We start from the raw sequence: 21,110 nt of genomic DNA, 5'->3' as shown, positions 1-21,110 counted from the left end.
GCCTCTCGCTTCCCTCTCTGCACACTGTTAAAAGCTGCACACTGTTAAAAGCTGCACACTGCACTGTTATAGTTGTGTTAATGTTTCCGATGTAATTAATGTAAAGTATAATTATGTGCATTTTGGAGGGGGCGGGATTCTTGAAAACAAACAGTAATTATATGTACACAAGAAGATTTAACCTGGGGGATTTCTCCATGTAAAGCAGAAGCTGTGGCCTGCCAGATGGTGTAGGACTACAGCTTCCATTATTCCTGACCATTGGCTGGGACTACTGGGAGCTAAAGTGCAACAACATTGAGCCGGCCACAGGCCTATACAATGGTACCTCGGGTTAAGTCCTTAATTCGTTCCGGAGGTCCGTTCTTAACCTGAAACAGTTCTTAACCTGAAGCACCACTTTAGCTAATGGCGCCTCCCGCTGCCGCCGCCGCACGATTTCTGTTCTCACTCTGAAGCAAAGTTCTTAACCTGAAGCACTATTTCTGGGTTAGCGGAGTCTGTAACCTGAAGCGTATGTAATCTGAAGCGTATGTAACCTGAGGTACCATTGTATTCTGCCACACAGCTATCACCCCCTTCCCCAGTCAGTTCACCTTCACATTCTCACAGCCTGTACAAGTGACTGGTCTTAAGTGTCTGCTCTTTCTAGAATATAAATCCCAAGACACGGTGCAGAGGCAGGAATGTTTCTGAAAAACCACCGTAGAGGAGAGTGCTCATAAGCTTGGGTCCTGCTTGGAGGTTTCCCACGGGCATCTAGGTGGCCACTGAGGGAACAGGATGCTGTTCTAGATGGGCCACTGACCTGATCCAGCAGGTTCTCCTTGCGTTCTTACGTTCTAGAGGCCAAAGAGACTTCCAGCCTACAACTAACCCACAAAGAAAACAACCAAGAAAGTTGCTGTTTTAATAAAGGCCTCTGTGCGGGTGGCACTGTGCATTAAACCACAGAGCCTAGGACTTGCAGATCAGAAGGTCGGTGGTTCAAATGCCCCGACGGGGTGAGCTCCTGTTGCTCGGTCTCTGCTCCTGCCAACCTAGCAGTATGAAAGCACATCAAAGTGCAAGTAGATAAATAGGTACCACTCCGGCAGGAAGGTAAACGGCGTTGCCGCACGCTGCTCTGGTTTGCCATGCTAGCCACATGACCTGGAAGCTGTACGCCGGCTCCCTCGACCAATAAAGCGAGATGAGCACTGCAACCCCAGAGTCGGTCACGACTGGACCTAATGGTCAGGGGTCCCTTTACCTTTTCCTATGCCCTTTTGGCCAAAACAGAGCCAACCAGCTTCTAGCTCAGGGACATCCAAGGTATGAAGCAGAACAAGTGAGGAGTCTGGCTTGGCGAGAGCCCCAAGAACCAGATGGAGAAGCCCTGAGGGTTGCATTTGGCCCCTGGGCCTAAGGTTTCCGACCCCCTGTTCTATCTAAATCAATCGTCTTATTCTGTACGATGAGAAATTAGGAACTAAACAACAGCAAAAAAAAATGATGTCCCATTCTATGAATAGTCCCCACCCGTCTGCTGATATCCTGTATCATGGGTTGGGGAACCTGCAGCTCTCTAGCTGTTGTTGGACTCCAACTCCCATCATCCCCTGCCAGTGTGGCCAATGGTCAGGGGTGATGAGGGTTGTAGTTCAGCAACATCAGAAAGGGTCCAGGTTCCCCAACCTTTCTGTAGCTACCAGTGGCGTAGCGTGGGTTGTCAGCACCCGGGGCAAGGCAAGTAATTTGCGCCCCCTAACCCAAGGCAAGTAATTTGTGCCCCCCCCCCGCTGCACTGTCCCTCCCCCAGATAGTCCCTCACTCTCCGCACCGCACCGCACACCTGGCCGTCCCCCCTGCACCCCCCCCCCGCTACGCCACTGGTAGCTACTCAGTGCAGCATATCTGAAAGCACAGCACTCCAGAGCTGTGGCTGACAAAGCTCTGCAATCGACGAAAGCTCATTCTAAGAACGTCCAAAACCTTGCACTGGGCAATGTGCCTGCTGCTGTGCTTTTAACTGAACCATTCCAGTCAAGCACAAGGGCAAGGGCAGGGTTTCCTCATAACTCAGATTGGAAACTGCAAAGGCTATCTGGGTAAGGGCCAATGACTCCAACTGGCTCAAAGGCCAAGTTATTTCCTGGCGAAAATATTGCAAAATTCGCAGTGTTGCTTTGCAGTGTCTGTCATTCTGAAGCTCCTTCCCAGCTTTCCAATGGAACAGGGATGTAGAAAGCTGCCTTAGTCTGCAAGAAGGGCCACGCTATCTAGCTATCCTGTTCTCTCTATAGCCAACCATTATGTCTATGGGAAGCCTACAGGCAGGACCTAAGTGCAACATTTGCACTCCCATTTGTGATTCTTAGCGGCTGGTATTCAGAGGCAGCCATCATGGCTAGTAGCTGTTGATAATCTTATCCTCTGTGAATTTATTTTATTTTTAAAAAAGAAGAAAAAACTCAAAGTGGTTTTAACGCTATATAAGTTGGTGGCCATCACTACCTCTTATACCTACTTCTTTTTTTAATATATATTTTTATTGAACAATTTTAGCAAACAAATTATCAATCAATATCACCATTTACATTCCCCCCCCTCTTTTTCTTCTCTCCCCCCCCCCGGACTTCCCTCAGCTCCCCTCTCTGGTTTCTTTGTGCATATTGTTCTCTGCATATTATAAAATTGTATCATTGCCTTATCCATCATGTAAATTTGTGGATGTTTATTCAAAACTTGCCAAGGAGTCCAAATCATTTTGTCGCCTTTTTAGATAATTTGTAAAAAGTTCCCATTCTTAATTGTACCTTCTTACACATGCAAAGAGGGACGCGGGTGGCACTGTGGGTTAAATCACAGGGCCTAGGGCTTGCTGATCAGAAGGTTGGAGGTTCGAATCCCCGCGACGGGGTGAGCTCCCATTGCTCAGTCCCTGCTCCTGCCAACCCAGCAGTTCAAAAGCACATCAAAGTGCAAGTAGATAAATAGGTAAACAGCATTTCCATGCACTGCTCTGGTTTGCCAGAAGCGGCTTAGTCATGCTGGCCACATGACCCAAAAGCTGTATGCAGGCTCCCTCGGCCAATAAAGCGAGATGAGCGCCACAACCCTAGAGTCAGCCACGACTGGACCTAATGGTCAGGGGTCACTTTACCTTTACCTATGCAAAAACATAGCACATAGTACATTGCAGGAGCATGGGAATATCAGAAGCTGCCTTATGCAGAATCGGACTGTTGATCTATCCAGCTAAATATCATCTACACTGACTGGCAGCTTGTTCCCAGGGTTTCAGGCAGCACTCTCTTCTAGCCCCACCAGGAGACAGCAGGGATTGAACCTGAGACCTTCTGCATGCAAAGCACATGCTCTACCACTGAGCTACAGCCCTTCCCTTGCAGAGATTGGTTGGCTTCAAAGCCTATCCAGAACAACAGACCTGGACCAGACTTTGGCTTCTTGAATGCCCTCTGCATAAAGATAAACAGCCAGAGTGTGTGTGTGGGGGGGGGGGGGGAGAGATACATCGCCTGTTATGTCCGTTCACAGAGATCAACATCTACGCCTCTGTTCCTGCTCACAACTGAACTGGAACAGTTCGAAGATAAACAAGGACGAGCGATCACATGAACCGGTTGAGCAGCTTCTCTTATCAGATTAAAGTTCCCTTGTTAGGTATTGGCTCATAGGGCAACCCTGTACTCACACAGTGACACATGCAGAGCCCCAGTGATGTAGATGGCCCGGGGCACAGGGGACCGGTCACATCGCAGCCACTGCCGTCCGGATAAGCTGGTTTCACACCACAAAGTTTCGTTGCAAATGGTTCTTTGTTTTCTTTCCATCCCCCTCTTGCTCCTAAAACATTCCACTCTTCATTTAACAGGCTTCCTCCCATCCTAGTTCTTCTAGCACCCCTCTTTTTTAAAGAATTCCAGTTTTGTGCATGATAAACTGGCTTTTTAAAAAAGAATCAGATAGAAATTTACATTACAGAGCCTGCTGTTAGCCACTGTAAGTAAAAAATGCACCTCCTTGATTGTCAAATAATGACTCCTTATCATATCCAGAGACAGTCTATCCCTAGGTATGATATGCTGAGGACAAAGAATGGGTAAGGGCTTGCTGCTTCATTGCCCTGAAAACATCTAACTGGCCACTCTATGAAGCTGAAGGCAGGATTAGATGTACCATGGCCTGATCTAACAGAGCTCTTAAGATTTTAACTGAATGATAAAAAAACCTTATATGACCAGCTGGAAGGTTAAACTGATTCCCTCATTATATGCAGCTGCTACAGCTGAACGTAAGACAAGTCTGCCAAGGGCCCACCTAGTAATAGAATCATGGAATTGTAGAGTTGGAAGGGTTCTCTAGTCCAGTCCTCTGCAATGCAGGAACCACAGCTAAGGAATTCCTCATAGATGACCATCCAACCTCTGCTTTAAAATCTCCAATGAAGAGGAGTCCACCACCTTCTGAGGGACCCGGTTCCACTGTCGAACAGCTCTTACCATCACCAAGTTCTTCCTGATGTTTAGTTAGAATCTACTTTCTTATAATTTGGATCCATTGGTTCGGATCCTACCCTCTGGAGCTGCAGACACGAGCTTGCTCCATGTGGCAGCCCTTCAAGTATTCAAAAATGACTATCCTATCACCTCTCAAGCCTTCGATTCCCCAGGCTAAACATATCTGTTATGTACTGAAGTTCTCACCCTGGGCCAGCAGGGGGATACTGTAGAGAGTTATGCAAATGAAGGATCGAAAGTGACGTTCAGTGATTGGATGGATACTGTAGTTATGCAAATGAAGGATCGAAAGTGACGTTCAGTGATTGGATAGTTTTTGAAAGTTGTTACAGTAACGTGGTACTGGAGCTCTATATAAGCAGGCTGACTGAGCCCTTCAGTTCAGTTCTGTCCTGGCCTGTGAATAAACAAGAGCTGTTTGAAGAATCGCTGTGTTGTCTGATATGTTCACCCACAACTTAACAATACCCATCTTAGAATGGCCCCTGACTGGCATTAGACAAGCCTCTAGACTAGTCCAGATGTTCTCTCATCCTCTCTGACTGCTGGTCATGCAGTGTGGGGTGAAGGGAGTTGGATTAAACAACATCTGGAGGCCACAGATGTCCGTCCTCCCATTATAAACACATACACACAGGAAAGAGCTAAGCTGAAGTACCTGCATTTCAAAAGACTGCTTTGATCCCATCCCCAACCTGCAGAAACTGCCAAATCAAGCAATGTTAAAAAGGTCAAGGACCAAACAAGCCATCCAAAACCCAAGAGGTCAGAATGACACCCATTTGCAAACTGGAGTGGGTCCAGCCTCCCTCCTGTTCATAAGCTACGTACGTCGAGAATGAGGGAATTATCAGTGTGGCAAGGTAAAGGGATTGGCAGCACATCACTCTCAAATGTAAGGAAGGCTTCACACATGCACTGAACAACTTGCCAGAGTCTACAGCATCCTCCCCCTCAAAACTGATGCCTTCCAGAAGTTGTTAAGACTACAAATCCCATCAGGCTCAGTCAGCAAGGTTCTCCTCATCTAGTCCCGGGAACCGTAGTTTGTTAAGGGTGCTGAGAGTTTTTAGGAGACCCCTGTTCCCAGGGCTACAACTCCCAGAGTCCTCTAGTAAAAGGAATTGACTGTAGCTCTGTGACATCCATAAAAGGCCTCAGTAAATATACCCTTAAGATTTACAATACACAAGAGACTGTTTGCTGTTCCTGCTCAGTTCCTATTTGCACTGAGCTCAGCTTCTCCTGTGTTAAACACACCCAGTGCTTTTTTTCTACAAAAAATATTTTAGGGGTACTCTCATTTTCCTACTCCTATTGAAATACTGCCCCTCAATGAGGCTAAACTTAGATTCACAAAATGTTTAGGGGTATGCATACCCCTGCGTTGTCCCCCCCCCCCCCGAAAAAAAAGCACTGAACGCTCCCCTTTAAACATGCCCATGTCTCCCTGGATGCTCACCTTCCTACCTGTTCTGAACAGGAGAGGTGCAAACAGCTTTTCTCTGTAAGCAAGCTCAGTGGTGGCAGTTTGTAAGCATCTTCCCCATCTCCCCACACTGCTAGGACAGCTGGTAGCTGTAGCTCTCTGGTCTTTTCCCTCTCTACCTCCTGCCCAATCCTTTGAATGGGAAATGCCAAGGACTGGGACTTTCTCTGTGCCCTGCTTTTGCTTTCCACTATAGAGAACCTTGAATTCAGGTGCATTAAACACACATGCAAAGCACAGGCCCATTCATTCCAATTGTGGCTGGCTGCAGCCAGCCATAGGCTATTATAGGGAAGAGGTGCTGTGGCTCAGTGGTCGTGGTGCTGCTTTGCCGTTGGGCTCACCTACAAAACAGGGCTCTCCCCCTGCACTAACTGGAGATGCCAGGGACCTTCTGCACACCAAACAGACAGTCAGCCACTAAGCTATGGCCCTCCCCACCCTTTCACACGCAGCGGTTCCCAGGTTCAGTCTGTGCCCTCTTCAGCCAAGGATGAAACACCAGGAGCCACTAGTCCAAAACTGATCAGAATGGACCAGGGGTCTGATACAATACCAGGCGGCTCACTACCTTTGCATCACCCTAAAATATTTTAATATTGAATTGTTTCTCGCCGCAGTGGGTTATGTAGACAGATGTATACCTAAAAAGCTATCCCCTTAAAAGAAACAAGAGGGGGATGTGATAAAAGCAAACTACCCAGGTAATGTGCATTCCACAAACACATCTCAAATATTGTCAGTGAGCCAGCCTTCCTGTGCTTGTTTGTAATCCCTCATTTCCCCCTAAAAGATGGATAAACAATATCAACCCTGGCCACTGTCAAAACAATCCATTTCAGAGTGAAATGTATTATTTTCTGCAGCGCAAAGAGCCTGTAAACCGTTTCCCCAACTGTTGAGCAGGGGGGAAAGAAACAAACAGAGCAGGTTTTGCCAGGCTGTACCATTTGCAGATGGTGGGAAGTTTAAAAAATAATAATTGTGTGTTCCTTTTCACCTATGATACTGATCCTGCACTGGGGATTCTGGCAGTCTCCCACCCAAGGAGCTAAGCCAATCTCAGAATGTTGCAGCACGGTTGCTGAGAGGAGCGAGACCTGGTCAGCACTGAATTATAGAGTTGAAAAGGACCACAAGAGTGGTCTGAACTGGCTGCCAATTTGCTGGCGATTATGCCTGAAGCGAGGGACGTGGGTAGCACTGTGGGTTAAACTACAGAGCCTAGGGCTTGCCCATCAAAAGGTCAGTGGTTCGAATCCCCACGACGGGGTGATCTCCTGTTGCTCAGTCCCTGCTCCTGCCAACCTAGCAGTTCAAAAGCACGTCAAAGTGCAAGTAGATAAATAGGTACCACTCCGGCGGGAAGGTAAACGGCGTTTCCGTGCGCTGCTCTGGTTCGCCAGAAGCGGCTTAGTCATGCTGGCCACAAGACCTGGAAGCTGTATGCTGGCTCCCTCGGTCAATAAAGCGAGATGAGCACCGCAAACCCAGAGTCGTCCGGGACTGGACCTAACAGTCAGGGGTCCCTTTACCTTTACCTATGCCTGAAGCTGTCAGAAGGGTCCTGCTCTTTCATTTGCTCTCCTAAAGAGGCGGAGAAGCCACAGGGAAGCAAAGCAGAATCCAGCGTTCACAAACTCTGCTTTGCAAACACTGGCCAGAGTGTGCTCTGAGTCACACTGCCAGCATGTGTTTGCCCCCACATTCAGCATCCCCCATCTCTACAAACACCACCCCTCCTCCTCCCAAGGTGGCTCCCCTGCACTTTGTCAGCTTTCGCACATCCCTTTGCCAATGCAGCCATGCTTCAGTCAGGAGGGCCTGAGGCCAGGGCAGGGGCAAGTCCATGGAGCGATGCGGAAAGGATGGCACAATGCATACCTAAGCAAATATTGAACAGAGAACCGACAGGAACATAAAAAGGTCCCGAAACTAAACATGATCCCAGAAGAATGCAGTTCAGGGACATGTAATCTCTGTGTCTATCCTGTAACACCTAGAGAGGAAAGGCAAAGCTGAGCTCAGTGCAAGTCATAGATTCAATCCCTGCAGCTAAAAAACAGCTGACCTCTGTCTGACGCCTCCTGAAGTTGCCCCAATCCTTCTATCCCAGCCGAGTTGCTTCCTTCCTGTTCATTTTGCCCTTAATTTTCCTGACCTTTAAAAGTGGTTTCCCCATCTAGTTATACTTCTGTGCCCTAGGCTTGGAGAAAACAATTCCTCCCACCCCCAGCTGACCAAGAACAAATTGGTAGGCTTCTGGAGAGAGTGTGAATCTGCACACTACAAGCAGAAAGGAATTGCTTTCACTTGCTTTCCGGAACTGTAGCCGTATTGGTCTGTTGTACTACTAAGAATAATCAAGTCCTCTGTATACTTTTATTTCAAAGAAACCCTGTATGCTTACATCCAAGTTGACCGGCACAGGAATGGGGATTCAAAACTCTGTTTTCCTTGGCAAAAGTTGTAGCAGGGTGGTCCTTATTCAAGCTTAGTTAATCCATCTAGCTCTGTGTATTAATAGCTCTAGCTCTGTCCATTGCTAGTATGTGGCCCCCAACAGATTACCCATGAGGGAATGTGGCCCTTGACACAAAAATGTTCTGCAACCCTCAAGTTAAGGGATCTCAAGAAACAGGCTCCTCGCAGTAAACCTTACTGGTCAATTGGCAGCCTCATAATTTCAAGGGGGACATGCTGGGTCTCAAACAGAGACCAGGCTATACAAAGGGCAGAATGCAGATCTGAGAGGCACTTAGGGACACTGGAAGTTGCTTTATAACGAGCCACGCCATTGGTCCATCTAGCCCAGTGAAGCCTCCTCTGACTGGCTCCACCAAGGTTCCAGAAATAAGCATTTCTCCACTTTGCTTATAGAAGGCTGAAAAAAGGAGAACAGAATGCAGTACAAGGGATGCAATAAATGTTGGAAATGCAAAGATAAAGAAGGTACATTTCACCATATGTGGTGGGAATGCAAGAAAGTTAAAAATTATTGGGAAATGATATATAATGAACTGAAAAAAAATGTTTAAATACACTTTTGTTAAGAAACCAGAGGCATTCCTGCTAGGTATCGTAGGGAATGAGATAAACAAGAAAGATAGGAAATTATTTTTGTATGCAGTAACAGCAGCGAGAATATTGATAGCCCAGAAATGGAAGCAAGAAGAACTACCAACACTGGAAGAATGGAGAATGAAGATGATGGACTTTGCGGAACTGGATAGAATAACAGGAAGAATTAGGAATCGACGAGATCAGAGATTTTCTGAAGAATGGGAAAAAATTTCAAAATATATGCATAATCTAATTGAAAAACAAATAACGCTTGTAACGTTTAATGAAGCTTTGTAAAAATGAAAGATTAAATTTGGAGTGAAATTAGACTTATTTTACAAAGTAGATGAGAACTAAGAAATGTGTGGAAAATTGAGAAGGGAAGGAGTATCAGCCAAGTTGAGGGAAGTAAAAAAAAATGAGAGAATGGTTTTAAAAATTGTATGAACTGTATTAATTTGTTTTATTTGTAAACTGAATAAAAATTATATTATAAAGAAAAAAGGAGAACAGAATGCAGTGGAGAAGGCAGCTCCCTCACACATTTGAGCTTCCTCACACAAGTAATCAGAATGCTGGAATATGGCTAGTCCTGCTATCAAATCTGGGTCTGGTCTGGGCCTTGCTGATTTGCATAGCTCCCCACCATCCATGAAACCAATCACTACATTTTCCCCAGCACTGAAGAGCAGTTACAATTAACCAGTGAAAAACAACACACATCTCTCTCTCTCTTACCACACCCTGCTTTTGCAAGCTTTCTCTGCAAAGTGAAACACAGAGATGTCAAAAGCCCAGTGCTTCTTTTCTAGAAAAAAGTCACCATGAATGACTCCCTTGTTCTCTTAGAATGGCAATGGCGCCCACCTGAGAGGTGCAGGAACTCAGTTCCGGCTGAATAAAAAGCCCTGCAAAAGCCTGAATCAAGAAAAGAGGGGAACGGGCTGCAAAAATAGACACAGAACACTCACACCAACCTCCTTATTTGTACAAAAGGTTATTTTTAATCATGGAAAAGAAACTATAGGCAGACACATGATTGCAGAATTAGGAAATGCTACCAAAAGAAGAAGAAAAAGGAACAGCTGAAAACCAGGTCCCAGGACAGACCGCTCATTCCTTTTCTCTAAGAAGGTCGCTCAGGAAAATAATGTTATCTGCAAGGAGAGAAAAAGAGACATGTTACCCATTCAAACATGGATGGACACTAACACGGAGTCAAAGATCACTGATTTATTAGTCACCTTCTAAGCAACCATCCCAAGTTGATACGCACATATTACCGTATTTTTCTCTCTATAAGACACACTTTTCCCCCTCCAAAAATTAATGGGAAATGTGTGTGCATCTTATGGAGCGAATGCAGACTCCATGGCTTCAACGATAGCAACGCGAAGCCTCCGAAGCGCAGAGGGAGCGCTCCCGAGGCTTCGTGTTGCTTTCGCTGCACAGAGAGGGAGAGCTGCGCAGCGCCCCTTCAGCGAAGCAGAAGGAGAAATGGAAGGGGCTCCGTTTCTCCTGCCGCTTTGCTGAAGGGGCGCTGCGCAGAGAGAGAGAGATTTTTTTCCCTTGTTCTCCCCCTCTAAAACAAGGTGCGTCCTATGGTCAGGTGCGTCCTATAGAGCGAAAAATACATTAAGTTAAAAACTATGAAAACAGCAGAAGCATTTAAAACAAGACTAAAACCAGATGCCCATACAAGAAAGCCACCATCCAGAGCAGGCAAGTTTGCAGCTCTCCAGAAGGCAAGTAGAACAAGTAGAACGTGTTCACATACTAGCCAATGGGTGGATGCTGCTGAGAGTGGCTACTTAATGCGCCAGCAGGGCTAGTCAACTTGACCCCACAACCCGCCTCACATGGATTCTCATTACAGTGGTGCCTCGCAAGACGAAAAGAATCCGTTCCGCGAGTCTTTTCGTCTTGCGGTTTTTTCGTCTTGCGAAGCAAGCCCATTAGCAGAGTAGCGCTATTAGCGCTATTGGCAGTTTAAGGGCTAAAAACGGCTTTTTAAGGCTTAAGGGATTAGCGGTTTTGCTGCTAAAATGCTTTTAGCAGCTTAGCGCTTCAGGAAAAGGGGTTTTGGAGCGGAAAAACCCCCTCAAAATTTTTCGTCAATTTTCATCTTGCAAAGCAAGCCCATAGGGAAATTCGTCTTGCGAAGCGCCTCTGCAAACGGAAAACCCTTTCGTCTTGCGGGTTTTCCGTCTTGCCAGGCATTCGTCTTGCGGGGCACCACTGTATGTGGGGAGAGAACAGAAGGTGCAGCCGTTCCAGGACTACCTATCCAAAATAAAGCTAATAGCTTTTACGCGGTGAGCTGCTTACAAATGTTTTGCAACCTTTGGGTTGGTCCTAATAACGGGTTGCATCCAGCTAAGTTTTACTCAGAGCACACCCACTGAAAACAATGAACCCAAGTTAAAGATGTTGATATGTTTCAGTGGGTCTACTCCTGAGTAGGACTAACACTGGCTACAACCCAAAGTTATTACCAACATACCGTGGGGTGTTTTGTTCGTTAAAAGGGAATTATTTTCTCCCTCTTTTCCTTAGCCACCTCTCCAAGCTGCCTCTCACCCAACAACCACCCTGTCGGACAGAGAACGCAGGAAGATGGGAGGAAACCTAGAATCGGTGGCACAGCCAGACATTCAAGTATTTCCTGCTAAACTCCTGAAATCTGAACTTTCAGACAAGGCTCGCTTTCTTTGAGAAAGCAAACAGAGTCTGACCAGCCTCTTAGTTGGCAGAGGGGAAGCGTGCAAAAGCTCACAGGCAAGGAAGTAATAATTCTCTGGATTCTGCCCTCCTCTCAATTTCTGAATACAGTTCTCAGCTCAAAAGACACATCAGGATGCATTTAGAAAACAAACGAACTTGTATTTTAGGACAAAGTAAGTTTTAAAATGTGTACAATGGGATAAAGTATGACTGAACGTTCATACGTTATGAGGAAATACATTTAAGGGTGTGCATTGCCTGAGAACTTTCTAAAATAAAAATGACTTACACACCAACGAGAAAATGGGAGAACTTGAAGAAGCATGTGCAAAACGGACGCAGAGCACTTAGCTGTCTTCACTAAGAGCACCCAACAGCGACACCTTGTGGCACGGGCTAGGCATTTAAGGCATTACTCAGTTCTATCTAAATCCGGCTTGTTGTTCGAAGCAAGGAAGGAGAAAGGTGGTTCGGATGCATGGGCAGCAAGCACAGCCCACTTGCCCTGCCTGGCTTGTCATAGGAAGTTCTTTACCTGCTATGATTGTTGTGGCTTGCCGCCTTACATTGTTCTTGTCTACGTACTCGCCGTAGTCTATCTTCCCTTCCACGTAGATCCGAGCACTGCCAGAAGCCAAGTACAAGACAACAGAGAAGATTAATAGTTACATTTTGCTGGTAGTGCTTTAAGAGCTACCGCTAACGGATAGCGCTCATCTGATTATTCCGTAGTCACAGAAGGTGTGAGAGGGAAGGAAGATTTCAAAAGCCATTACGGGGGGCTGCAGACCGGAAGGTGTCTCATCACAGCAGGCTACTGAAATGGGTCCTCCTGGGTCTACACACACACAGGCTATTTTAAGTTGTGAGTGGGCTTACAGACTCAGACTCCTAGAATTGTAGAGTTGGAAGGGACCACGAGAATAATCTATATTCCAACTCCTCTTGCAGTGCAGACATCTTTCACCCAACATGGGTCTCGAACCCACAACTGAGATTAAGAGGGTCTATCAACTGAGCAGGGACGCTGGTGGCGCTGTGGGTTAAACCACAGAGCCTAGGACTTGCCGATCAGAAGGTCGGAGGTTCGAATCCCTGCAACGGGGTGAGCTCCCGTTGCTCGGTCCCAGCTCCTGCCCACCTAGCAGTTCGAAAGCACATCAAAGTGCAAGTAGATAAATAGGTACCGCTCCGGCGGGAAGGTAAACGGCGTTTCCGTGTGCTGCTCTGGTTCGCCAGAAGCAGCTTTGTCATGCTGGCCACATGACCCAGAAGCTGTCTGCGGACAAACGCTGGCTCCCTAGGCCTATAGAGTGAGATGAGTGCACAACCCCAGAGTCGGTCACGACTGGACCTAATGGTCAGGGGTACCTTTACCTTTACCTTTATCAACTGAGCTATCCCCAAGGGCTTATTTATTTATTACATCTGTCAGGGAGCTGCCATCAGCTCAGAGGCGACAGATGGATGTTCAGTTGTGTTATAGGGAGCCTCCGAAAAATCTTGCGAAGCAGTCCCTCTTCTGGCAAGGAGGAAAGCCCCACCTCCAGTGGAGAAGAGGTGCAAGGACCAGAGGATGCTGGGGAGAGCCTCAACACCGAGCCTGAGTAAACCGGAGAGGCGGGAAGCACGCCCTTGCCAGCGCCCATTCTGCGCAGTAGGCTTCGACGCAGGGAGGGGCAGAAAAGGCTGGGGGTGACACGACTTTTATGCTGGGGGAGGTACAAAAACCAACCACTCCCAGATTCTGTTGGCGATTGAGCCAGACATGAACTTATGACGCTTTGCACTGTAAATAGTTTGCACCAAGAATAAAGCCTGGAAAAGACAGGTTGGAGTCTTGCCTGTTTACTCTCGATCAACCACACCCGCATCTGACAACATCTATATTCCATCCTTCAATCAAGGAGACCAAGGAAGCATACACGGTTCCCTCCTTCTCCCCATTTTATGTGAGGTAGCCTAGGCTGGCAGGTAGTGACTGGCAGGAGGTCAGGCAGTGGGCTTCTGCATGGGGGCTTGAATCTGGGTCTCCCAGCCAAAATATACTATCCAGTCTAGCTCACGCTGGCTTCCATTCCGGTGTAATGAACATCGTACATGTGATATCTGGTGGCTTAGTTGGATTTAGATCACAAATAGAAGAGGACAGTGCAAATAAATATATAAGCACCATTAATTACTACCGCCACTACATTTATTACCAGTTCTTCACCTGCAGGTCCTAGGGTGAGTTAGGTAAAGGTAAAGGTACCCCTGCCCGTACGGGCCAGTCTTGCCAGACTCTAGGGTTGTGCGCTCATATCACTCTATAGGCCGGGGGCCAGCGCTGTCCGCAGACACTTCCGGGTCACGTGGCCAGCGTGACAAGCTGCATCTGGCGAGCCAGCGCAGCACACGGAACGCCGTTTACCTTCCCGCTGGTAAGCGGTCCCTATTTATCTACTTGCACCCGGAGGTGCTTTCGAACTGCTAGGTTGGCAGGCGCTGGGACTGAACGACGGGAGCGCACCCCGCCGCGGAGATTCGAACCGCCGACCATGCGATCGGCAAGTCCTAGGCGCTGAGGTTTTACCCACAGCGCTGTGAGTTAGAACAACTTAAAATTTCAAAATTAAAAAAAGATAGTCACAAGAAGAGGGTGGGTCCTGACCGTCAGGTGTCCAGGGCCACAACAACAAAAAATGCATTTAAATAGCTCCAAAGAACACTAAAACATATTTCCTCCATCATCCTTATTGTGAGTTAAGTAAGCCTTAGTATTCCTCCTTATTGTAGACTTGTGCCTGAGGCCCAGATTGGCTTGCTTAAGAACATCTAAGTGATTTCATTGCCAGGGGCCTCCTGCCTCAGTTCATACATTAGGCCAGACCACCAACCCCAGGTTTTCTATACCAGAAGTGGGGGACTTGTGGTCCTCTGGATGCTGTTGGATTCCAACTCCCACCAGTCCCAGCCAGCATGGCCAACAGACAGGAATGACCTGGAAGACCACAGGTCCCCCATGTCTGCTATGCAGGGAGGATGGAATACAAAGAAAGTCAGCAGTAAGCTCCTGAGGTTTTGTGGTGGAGCCAGTGTGGTGTAGTGGTTAAGAGCGGTAGATTCGTAATCTGGTGAACCGGGTTCGCGTCTCCCCTCCTCCACATACAGCTGCTGGGTGACCTTGGGTCATTCACACTTCTCTGAAGTCTCTCAGCCCCGCTCACCTCACAGAGTGTTTGTTGTGGGGGAGGAAGGGAAAGGAGAATGTTAGTTGCTTTGAGACTCCTTCAGGTAGTGATAAAGTGGGATATCAAATCCAAACTCTTCTTCTTCTTCTTGTAACGCCCGACTGTTATGCAGACTTCCCCCAGTTTAACTCACCCCTTCTTCACATACTGATACGCCACATCTCTTAGCCCCGGCCTGAACACAGAGATCCTGTGCCATGTCGTCTTCTGTGTAATATCACCTCGGTCAAAAGGAAACACAGAACAGATAAACACCTGTGGATTCATGGTCTTTTCTAGAGGGTGGGTTAAATCAGCCTTTCTGCAATGTGGCTCCCTCCAGCTGTTGTTGGGACTACCAACTCCCATCATTTCTGGCTGGGGCTGATGGAAGGGGGAGTCCAACAACATATGGACGGCACCACGTTGGACAAAAACTTTCATGGGGTGGAAGAAGCATTCACTTCAGCTCCATCGCATTTTCTTTCAACGTGCGATCATGGGAGTTTCACGGTGCAGCCACCCTGTTTCTCAACAACAGACACCCACAACCGTGCATTCTGTGTGAAGGAGCCCCACAAGTGTGTTGCCATATGTTATTAGCCCCAAATCCCAGCACTCCACGGCTTAACATGGAGGAACTCTACGCACATGGAACCCTTCGCCCGAGACATGGAGAGTATGGATTGTCAAGGACGCCCACAGTGGGGAAGGAGAGGCACAGCTATGCTGCACTGCAACCTCATGAACTTCCTCAATGCCAGAGAGATGCTTGCCTAGAATCCCCTAAAAGTGAGCCATGTTCATTTGGGTAGGGGACCTTTTCCAGCAGAGATTGGGTTTAGAACATAGGCGAGTTAGTTCCTGCTGTTCAGTGTTAAGAGGGGAGGGGGGACAAGTGCTTGGAGGGCACTGAGTGGGTCAGGAGATGGCGGAGATGGAAGGTGAAGGTGGCCTCAGGAATAAGGGCTCTCCAAGAATTTGGGAACAGGATGTTAAGCTAAGGTCAGAAATAGCAATGGCAAAAGGTCAGGAGGGGCAGGAGGGGGAGAAGTCAAAGAAAAATGAGCCCCGCTGGAGTGAAGAGCAATGAAGGACACAAGGCAGGATAGGAAAAGGAAAAGAAAGAGAGTCAGAGAATGAAGGGATTTGTACACTGCTTAGAGAAGACTGTAATTAAGTGGTATATAAACTGTTGAAATAAATTATTATTATTATTATTATTATTATTATTATTATTATTATTATTATTATTATTTTATTTGTTGCATTTATATACCACCCTATACCTGGGGGGTCTCAGGACGATACACAATAAAAGATAAATATAAATAAAAGATAAATATAATGGTTATGGGATTTTTGTATTTTATAGGTATGCTTATGTATATTATTACAGTGGTACCTTGCAAGACAAAAGAGTTTTTTGTTTTCTGAGTTGCTTCGCAAGACGGATTTCCCTATGGGCTTGCTTCGCAAGACGAAACGTCTTGCGCCTTTTTTTAAAAAACCGCCAATGCATTCCTACGGGAAACCGTCAATACGCAGTGGTGCTTCGCAAGACGAAAAAACTCGTAGAACGAATTAATTTCATCTTGCGAGGCACCACTGTACTCTCTTTATTATGCTCTCTGCCCTGTGGTCTTTTTGACAAAGGGTCTTAAATAATAATAAAAAACTGGCATTATAACATAGGTTTTGATTAATCTATGCCGAAATGAAGGAGTTGAGACTTTCATCTAACACAGCATAATGCCAGAACAGCCCCCTAAATATGTCGCAGTTAACAACGCTGAGCTCTCAGCAGCGACAGCAGCTCACCTCCTTGGAACGATTCACTTTCTCCCGATCGCCACATCTCGTTGGTTGCAAGGCTGAAGATGGTGACCGGGTTTTTGCCTTCAACTTGCCTCATGACAGGATCCTGTCCTACACGGCCAAGTAACTGGATACGATTCAAGGCTTTGAAGAAGAAGAAAAAGAGAGCAGGAATAACAAGAGAAGGAACCAACATGGTTGTGTTGACACACCCTTGGCAGCACAAAAGACAGTTAAATAGCACAACGGGATGATCTGATACTGATTCCACACGACCCACAGAGCTTGCCTCTCGTCTCAAGAAGAGCTACTTACATCGTTCAAGGACTAAAGGCAGCGTCGGCGACTCAGACTCGTGCCTCACAAACTGGCGCATCACCTAGAAGAAAGGAAAACAATGGGCAAAGCCAATACAGCAGGGATAGGGAATCTGTCAAGGGCCACACTTCCCTGGAAGCAATCTCTTAGGGGCCACATGATGGAGTTGGGGAGAGGAACAAAGCTACTTTCCCCCTCTTTTTGCTACACCCCTTCCCTCCATTTTTGTTCTCTTTCCAGTCTGCATGAAATTAGGTTGTAGGCCACAGCTACCATCCCTGCAATAGGGCATTTCTGGTGGGGACTGTCACTTGATTTTGGGGGAGAGGGAAAAGGTGATGCGAGTGGTCCAGGATGGATCCATGTTTCAGGCGTTTGTGTAATTCGGTGTCCAGTGGCACACTTCAGCTCTGCTAACAGCCGTCACCCATCTTCATCCATTTGCTAGTGCCAATAAATAAAAGGTTTAATAACGCCACATTTGTACCATACATTCAAAGCACTATTATGCCACTTTAACAGTCATGGCTTCCCCCAAAGAATCCTGGGTACTGCAGTTTGTTAAGATACGTCCATTCTCCTCACAGAACTTCAGTTCTTGGAGTTCCCTTGGGAAAGGGATTGATTGTAGTGCTGTGAGAAGAATATGGGTCTCCTAACAACTCCCAGGGCCCTTAAATAACTACAGCTCCCAGAATCCTTTGGAGGAAGCGATGGGTGTTAAAGGGGTATAATGGTGTTTTACCTATATGGTTTCAACATTGTCTAAAAGGGTCAGGTCTGACTGGGATTCTCGGACCCTGCCACAACGGAGTAGCAAGAGGCTGACAAGTAGCTGCTTAAAGCTGGCATTCTAGGGTTCTGCCAGAATCCAGGCCATATTGTGCTACACACCAGGCTGAGGAACTGTTTTGTTTTCCACTTGAGGGTGATATTCCTTTCTGGGTAATCTGTTGCAAGTTGATGGCAAAAGCGGACAGGGCTACTGGTTTTCTCTCGCCCTGCCAGAGGTCTGAAGTATTTGCCTGCAAAGGTTTTTTGCAATTAAGCTGGGCTGCAATTTTTCGCAGTTTCTTTGTACCACCTTCTCACACTTCAAAACCACAGCCTGCCCAGCAGGTCAAATAGCAGGCATACAACCATAAGCAACTTCCAGGTCCTTGACTTTGCTTTTGATACGTGTCTCCTACTTCACAGAAAACAGCGCTTAAAAACTGTGCCAAAAGAATGTGGAATTGTTACCTGAAGTAAGGGCCTGCGCAACATTTCTGCTGCTTTCTTTACGTCTTCTTATGGGGGCTTTGCTATTTCCTCTGAAAGACAAAGCAGCTATTAAAACAGTCAGTTTCCAGTTGCCAAACTGCCTTGCTCAATTTGTCTCCTCTTATCAGAAGGAGACATTAGTACACAATAAAGCTATTCCTTTTGTCTTGTCTGCACACTTCACATTCGGCACAAGTCGCACCTGCGCTATGCATCCAAAGCACAAAGCATAGGGAGCATAGAAACAAGCCAGGAGTAGTTGAAGGAACACAGCAACTCATCAGAGACCTTGCATATACAGTCTGGCCATCTTAACAGATATGGGGGAAAAGGGGATAACTTAAACTCTGCCTTCCAGATGTTGTGGTGCTCGATCTCCCACCAGCCCCAGCTAGTGCAGCTAACTGTCTGGGGTGATGGGAGTCGTAGGAACATCTGGAGGGACACAGATTCCTTATTCCTGGTTTAAAGTGAATCATTTTGTGGCAGACCCCCAAAATATTTCAGAGAATCTTGACCCTTCTCCTTAACCCACAGGAGTCATTAGACAAGACAAATTAAGTGGATTTCTGGCTGTTGCCCCAGGGTTATAATCAGGACTAAACCATGCCCTTAATCATCCCAAACAATCACTAGCTTCCACCACCAAATTATCAATACTTTGGGCAGGGTGTGTGTGGGTGCATTTTACAGGGTCACCACCCTGCCAACCTGTGCTCACTCTAGCAGATTCACATGTAGTAGCATGGCTGAGAAGAAGGAGACAATAATCTGGGGTGAAAAGATACAATGATTCAAAAGATGACAAATTACTTTCACCGAACAGTTACAAATTATGAACACAATACACAGAACATGGCATCACAGCCAGCTAACTAAAGCATTCGTTCTCCCTTGTTTGCGGTGAAGGTTAGACAAAGCTGGTTAGTTAATAAGCATTCTTCCGATTTGCTTACAGGGAGGTTACATGACATTGCCTCAAAGCAAGTGCCATTTTCCAGTGAATTTCCCTTCCACTTTCCTTACTGCAAGTCTGGTCTTTGGAGGCAGCTAGTTTATTGTGCAAGTCCTCCTGGAATTGTAATTTCCAGAGTTCTCTAGGAAGAGGGTTTGTCTCTTAAACCACTCTGAGAATTGGAGTTCCGTGAGGGGAACAGGGGCCTCCTAACAAATCTCAGCACCCTTTACAAACTACAGCTCCCATGATTCTTTGAGGAAGGAAGCCATGGCTGTTTAAAGGGATATGCGGGTGCTTTAAATATGTAGCGTAGATGGGATTTTAACCGCGTGCTTTAAAAACTGCATTAAGAGAGCATAAATTTGAAGTCGCTCTCTCTATAAAGTTCACAACAAACCCAACGTGGTAGTGAGAAAATAAGCTTGTGATGCTGACTGCTCTGGGAGAGATGCGCGTCGAGCAAGAGGTGGAGATGCGCTCGCGGCAGGACCCGCTTTGGGGAGAAAAGAGAAGGGAGCGCTCGTTGTGTAATACGAGGGACCAGGGAGAAAATTAAGATGCACGTATGAACAGGAGAGGCACGTCCGAATCCGCGGCAATTAAGGCTAAAACGCGGACACGTGCATGGAGTCACGCGGGCAAACGCAGCGGGCGTGCAGCTCGGGGGTGGTGAGCGGGGGTGGTGAGCACCGTGCGGTTTGTTTGCAATGATCATAATAATACGTGATCTCAAGGCGGGACTCAAGGCGGATTACAGGTGAAATCAAATTACAGGTAAAAATCAAAGCAAGGCTTGCTTTAAACAACCACCACCTGGGGATCTACTGCATTAGGAAAAATGCACCCCTGAATACTCTCTCCCCGCGCCCTCTGCACCCTCTATTTACCTGGAAGGAAACGAGGCTCCGTTTGCCCTCCCCAGATTCACGCGCTCGTGGCTACGCGGGTCCAAAGAGATGGAAAATTTCAGAGAAACCCACCGCGGGTCCGCGCGGATACTTCCGGTGTGAAATAGAACTAGGACCCCTACAGCGCAGACCACGCCGGGTTGAACCATAGAGAGGCGCAGGGGTAGAGCGACGCCACACCGGAAAGAGGGCGGAGGACCCAACAGAGCCTATAAAGCGGAAGTTGGGGCTGTGCCCCGAGCAATCAACCAATCAGCAGCAGCCTTTCCCTCCCTCCTCCTCTATAGCCCCTGGACCAGTTTCCGGATTTCAGTGGCGCTATTATTTCCATCCCCACCAGAGGGGAGAGGGAGGCCGGGGAGAGACCAGGCGGGATCAGGCCCGTCGGCTTCCTGCCGCCTGCAAAAGCGGGAGTATTTAAAAGGGACTTTGGAGAAGGAATAAGCAAGGGGGGTTGTCCTTGTTTCTCCCTATACACACACGAGGAAGCCAATGTTGGTCCTACTTCAGAGTAGACCCGTTGGAACGAATGAATCCGAGGAAGACTTCGCCCAGGTCAGCCGCCTTTTGGGGGCAACCAAAATGACGCACCTTTTAAAAATGCTGCCTGTGCGTGTCTTCTGCTTCTCTGGTGGGGGAGGGGGAATAGTTGGACTTGGAAATTGGGTCCCCTGAAGACCAGCAGCACTCCTAACAATTGCCCTCACAACCCCCAAAGAGCTTTGTGAGAACTATAGATATGTATGAACGCAGGTATGTTGCTACCCAGCACAGGAATCGGCCGACATGGTGCCCTCCACATGATGTCAGAACACAGTTCTGCCCACAGCCATC

General features: G+C 47.2%; 1 protein-coding gene across 3 annotated transcripts; it reads right to left on the bottom strand.

Annotated features, from left to right (window-relative positions):
- Positions 1-10,056: 10,056 nt before the first annotated feature.
- On the bottom strand, positions 10,057-20,470 carry SSBP1 (single stranded DNA binding protein 1). 3 transcript variants are annotated; one of them, XM_083401585.1, is made up of 7 exons: positions 20,256-20,470; positions 18,390-18,460; positions 17,145-17,208; positions 16,833-16,973; positions 15,166-15,253; positions 12,335-12,423; positions 10,057-10,232 (listed from the first exon to the last, which is right to left on the bottom strand). In XM_083401585.1, exons 2-7 carry the CDS (start codon positions 18,411-18,413, stop codon positions 10,189-10,191), a joined length of 450 nt encoding a protein of 149 aa, XP_083257711.1. In that variant the 5' UTR covers positions 18,414-18,460; positions 20,256-20,470; the 3' UTR covers positions 10,057-10,188. The 3 variants fall into 3 exon arrangements, with proteins under 3 accessions (XP_083257711.1, XP_083257709.1, XP_083257710.1); XM_083401583.1 differs by having other exon boundaries at positions 15,166-15,260; positions 16,834-16,973; positions 20,256-20,469; XM_083401584.1 differs by having other exon boundaries at positions 15,166-15,260; positions 16,834-16,973; positions 20,349-20,458.
- Between the last annotated feature and the right edge of the window lie 640 nt (positions 20,471-21,110).

This window comes from Podarcis tiliguerta (assembly GCF_965153285.1).
Source record: "Podarcis tiliguerta genome assembly, chromosome: 10".
Lineage (NCBI taxonomy): Eukaryota > Metazoa > Chordata > Lepidosauria > Squamata > Lacertidae > Podarcis > Podarcis tiliguerta.
The sequence above is the reverse complement of the archived record's forward strand: the minus strand, read 5'-3'. Positions and strand labels throughout refer to the sequence as shown.

What these genes read in the sequence shown, in the direction of transcription:
- SSBP1 (XM_083401583.1), bottom strand. Translation starts at nt 18,413, where the DNA reads ATGTTGCGCAGGCCCTTACTTCAG. An exon ending in AAAGTGAATCGTTCCAAGGA is followed by an intron (nt 15,261 to 16,833) that starts GGTGAGCTGCTG and finishes GTGTTTCCTTTT; the next exon opens with GACCGAGGTGATATTACACA. An exon ending in AGCCACAACAATCATAGCAG is followed by an intron (nt 10,233 to 12,334) that starts GTAAAGAACTTC and finishes CTCTCCTTGCAG; the next exon opens with ATAACATTATTTTCCTGAGC.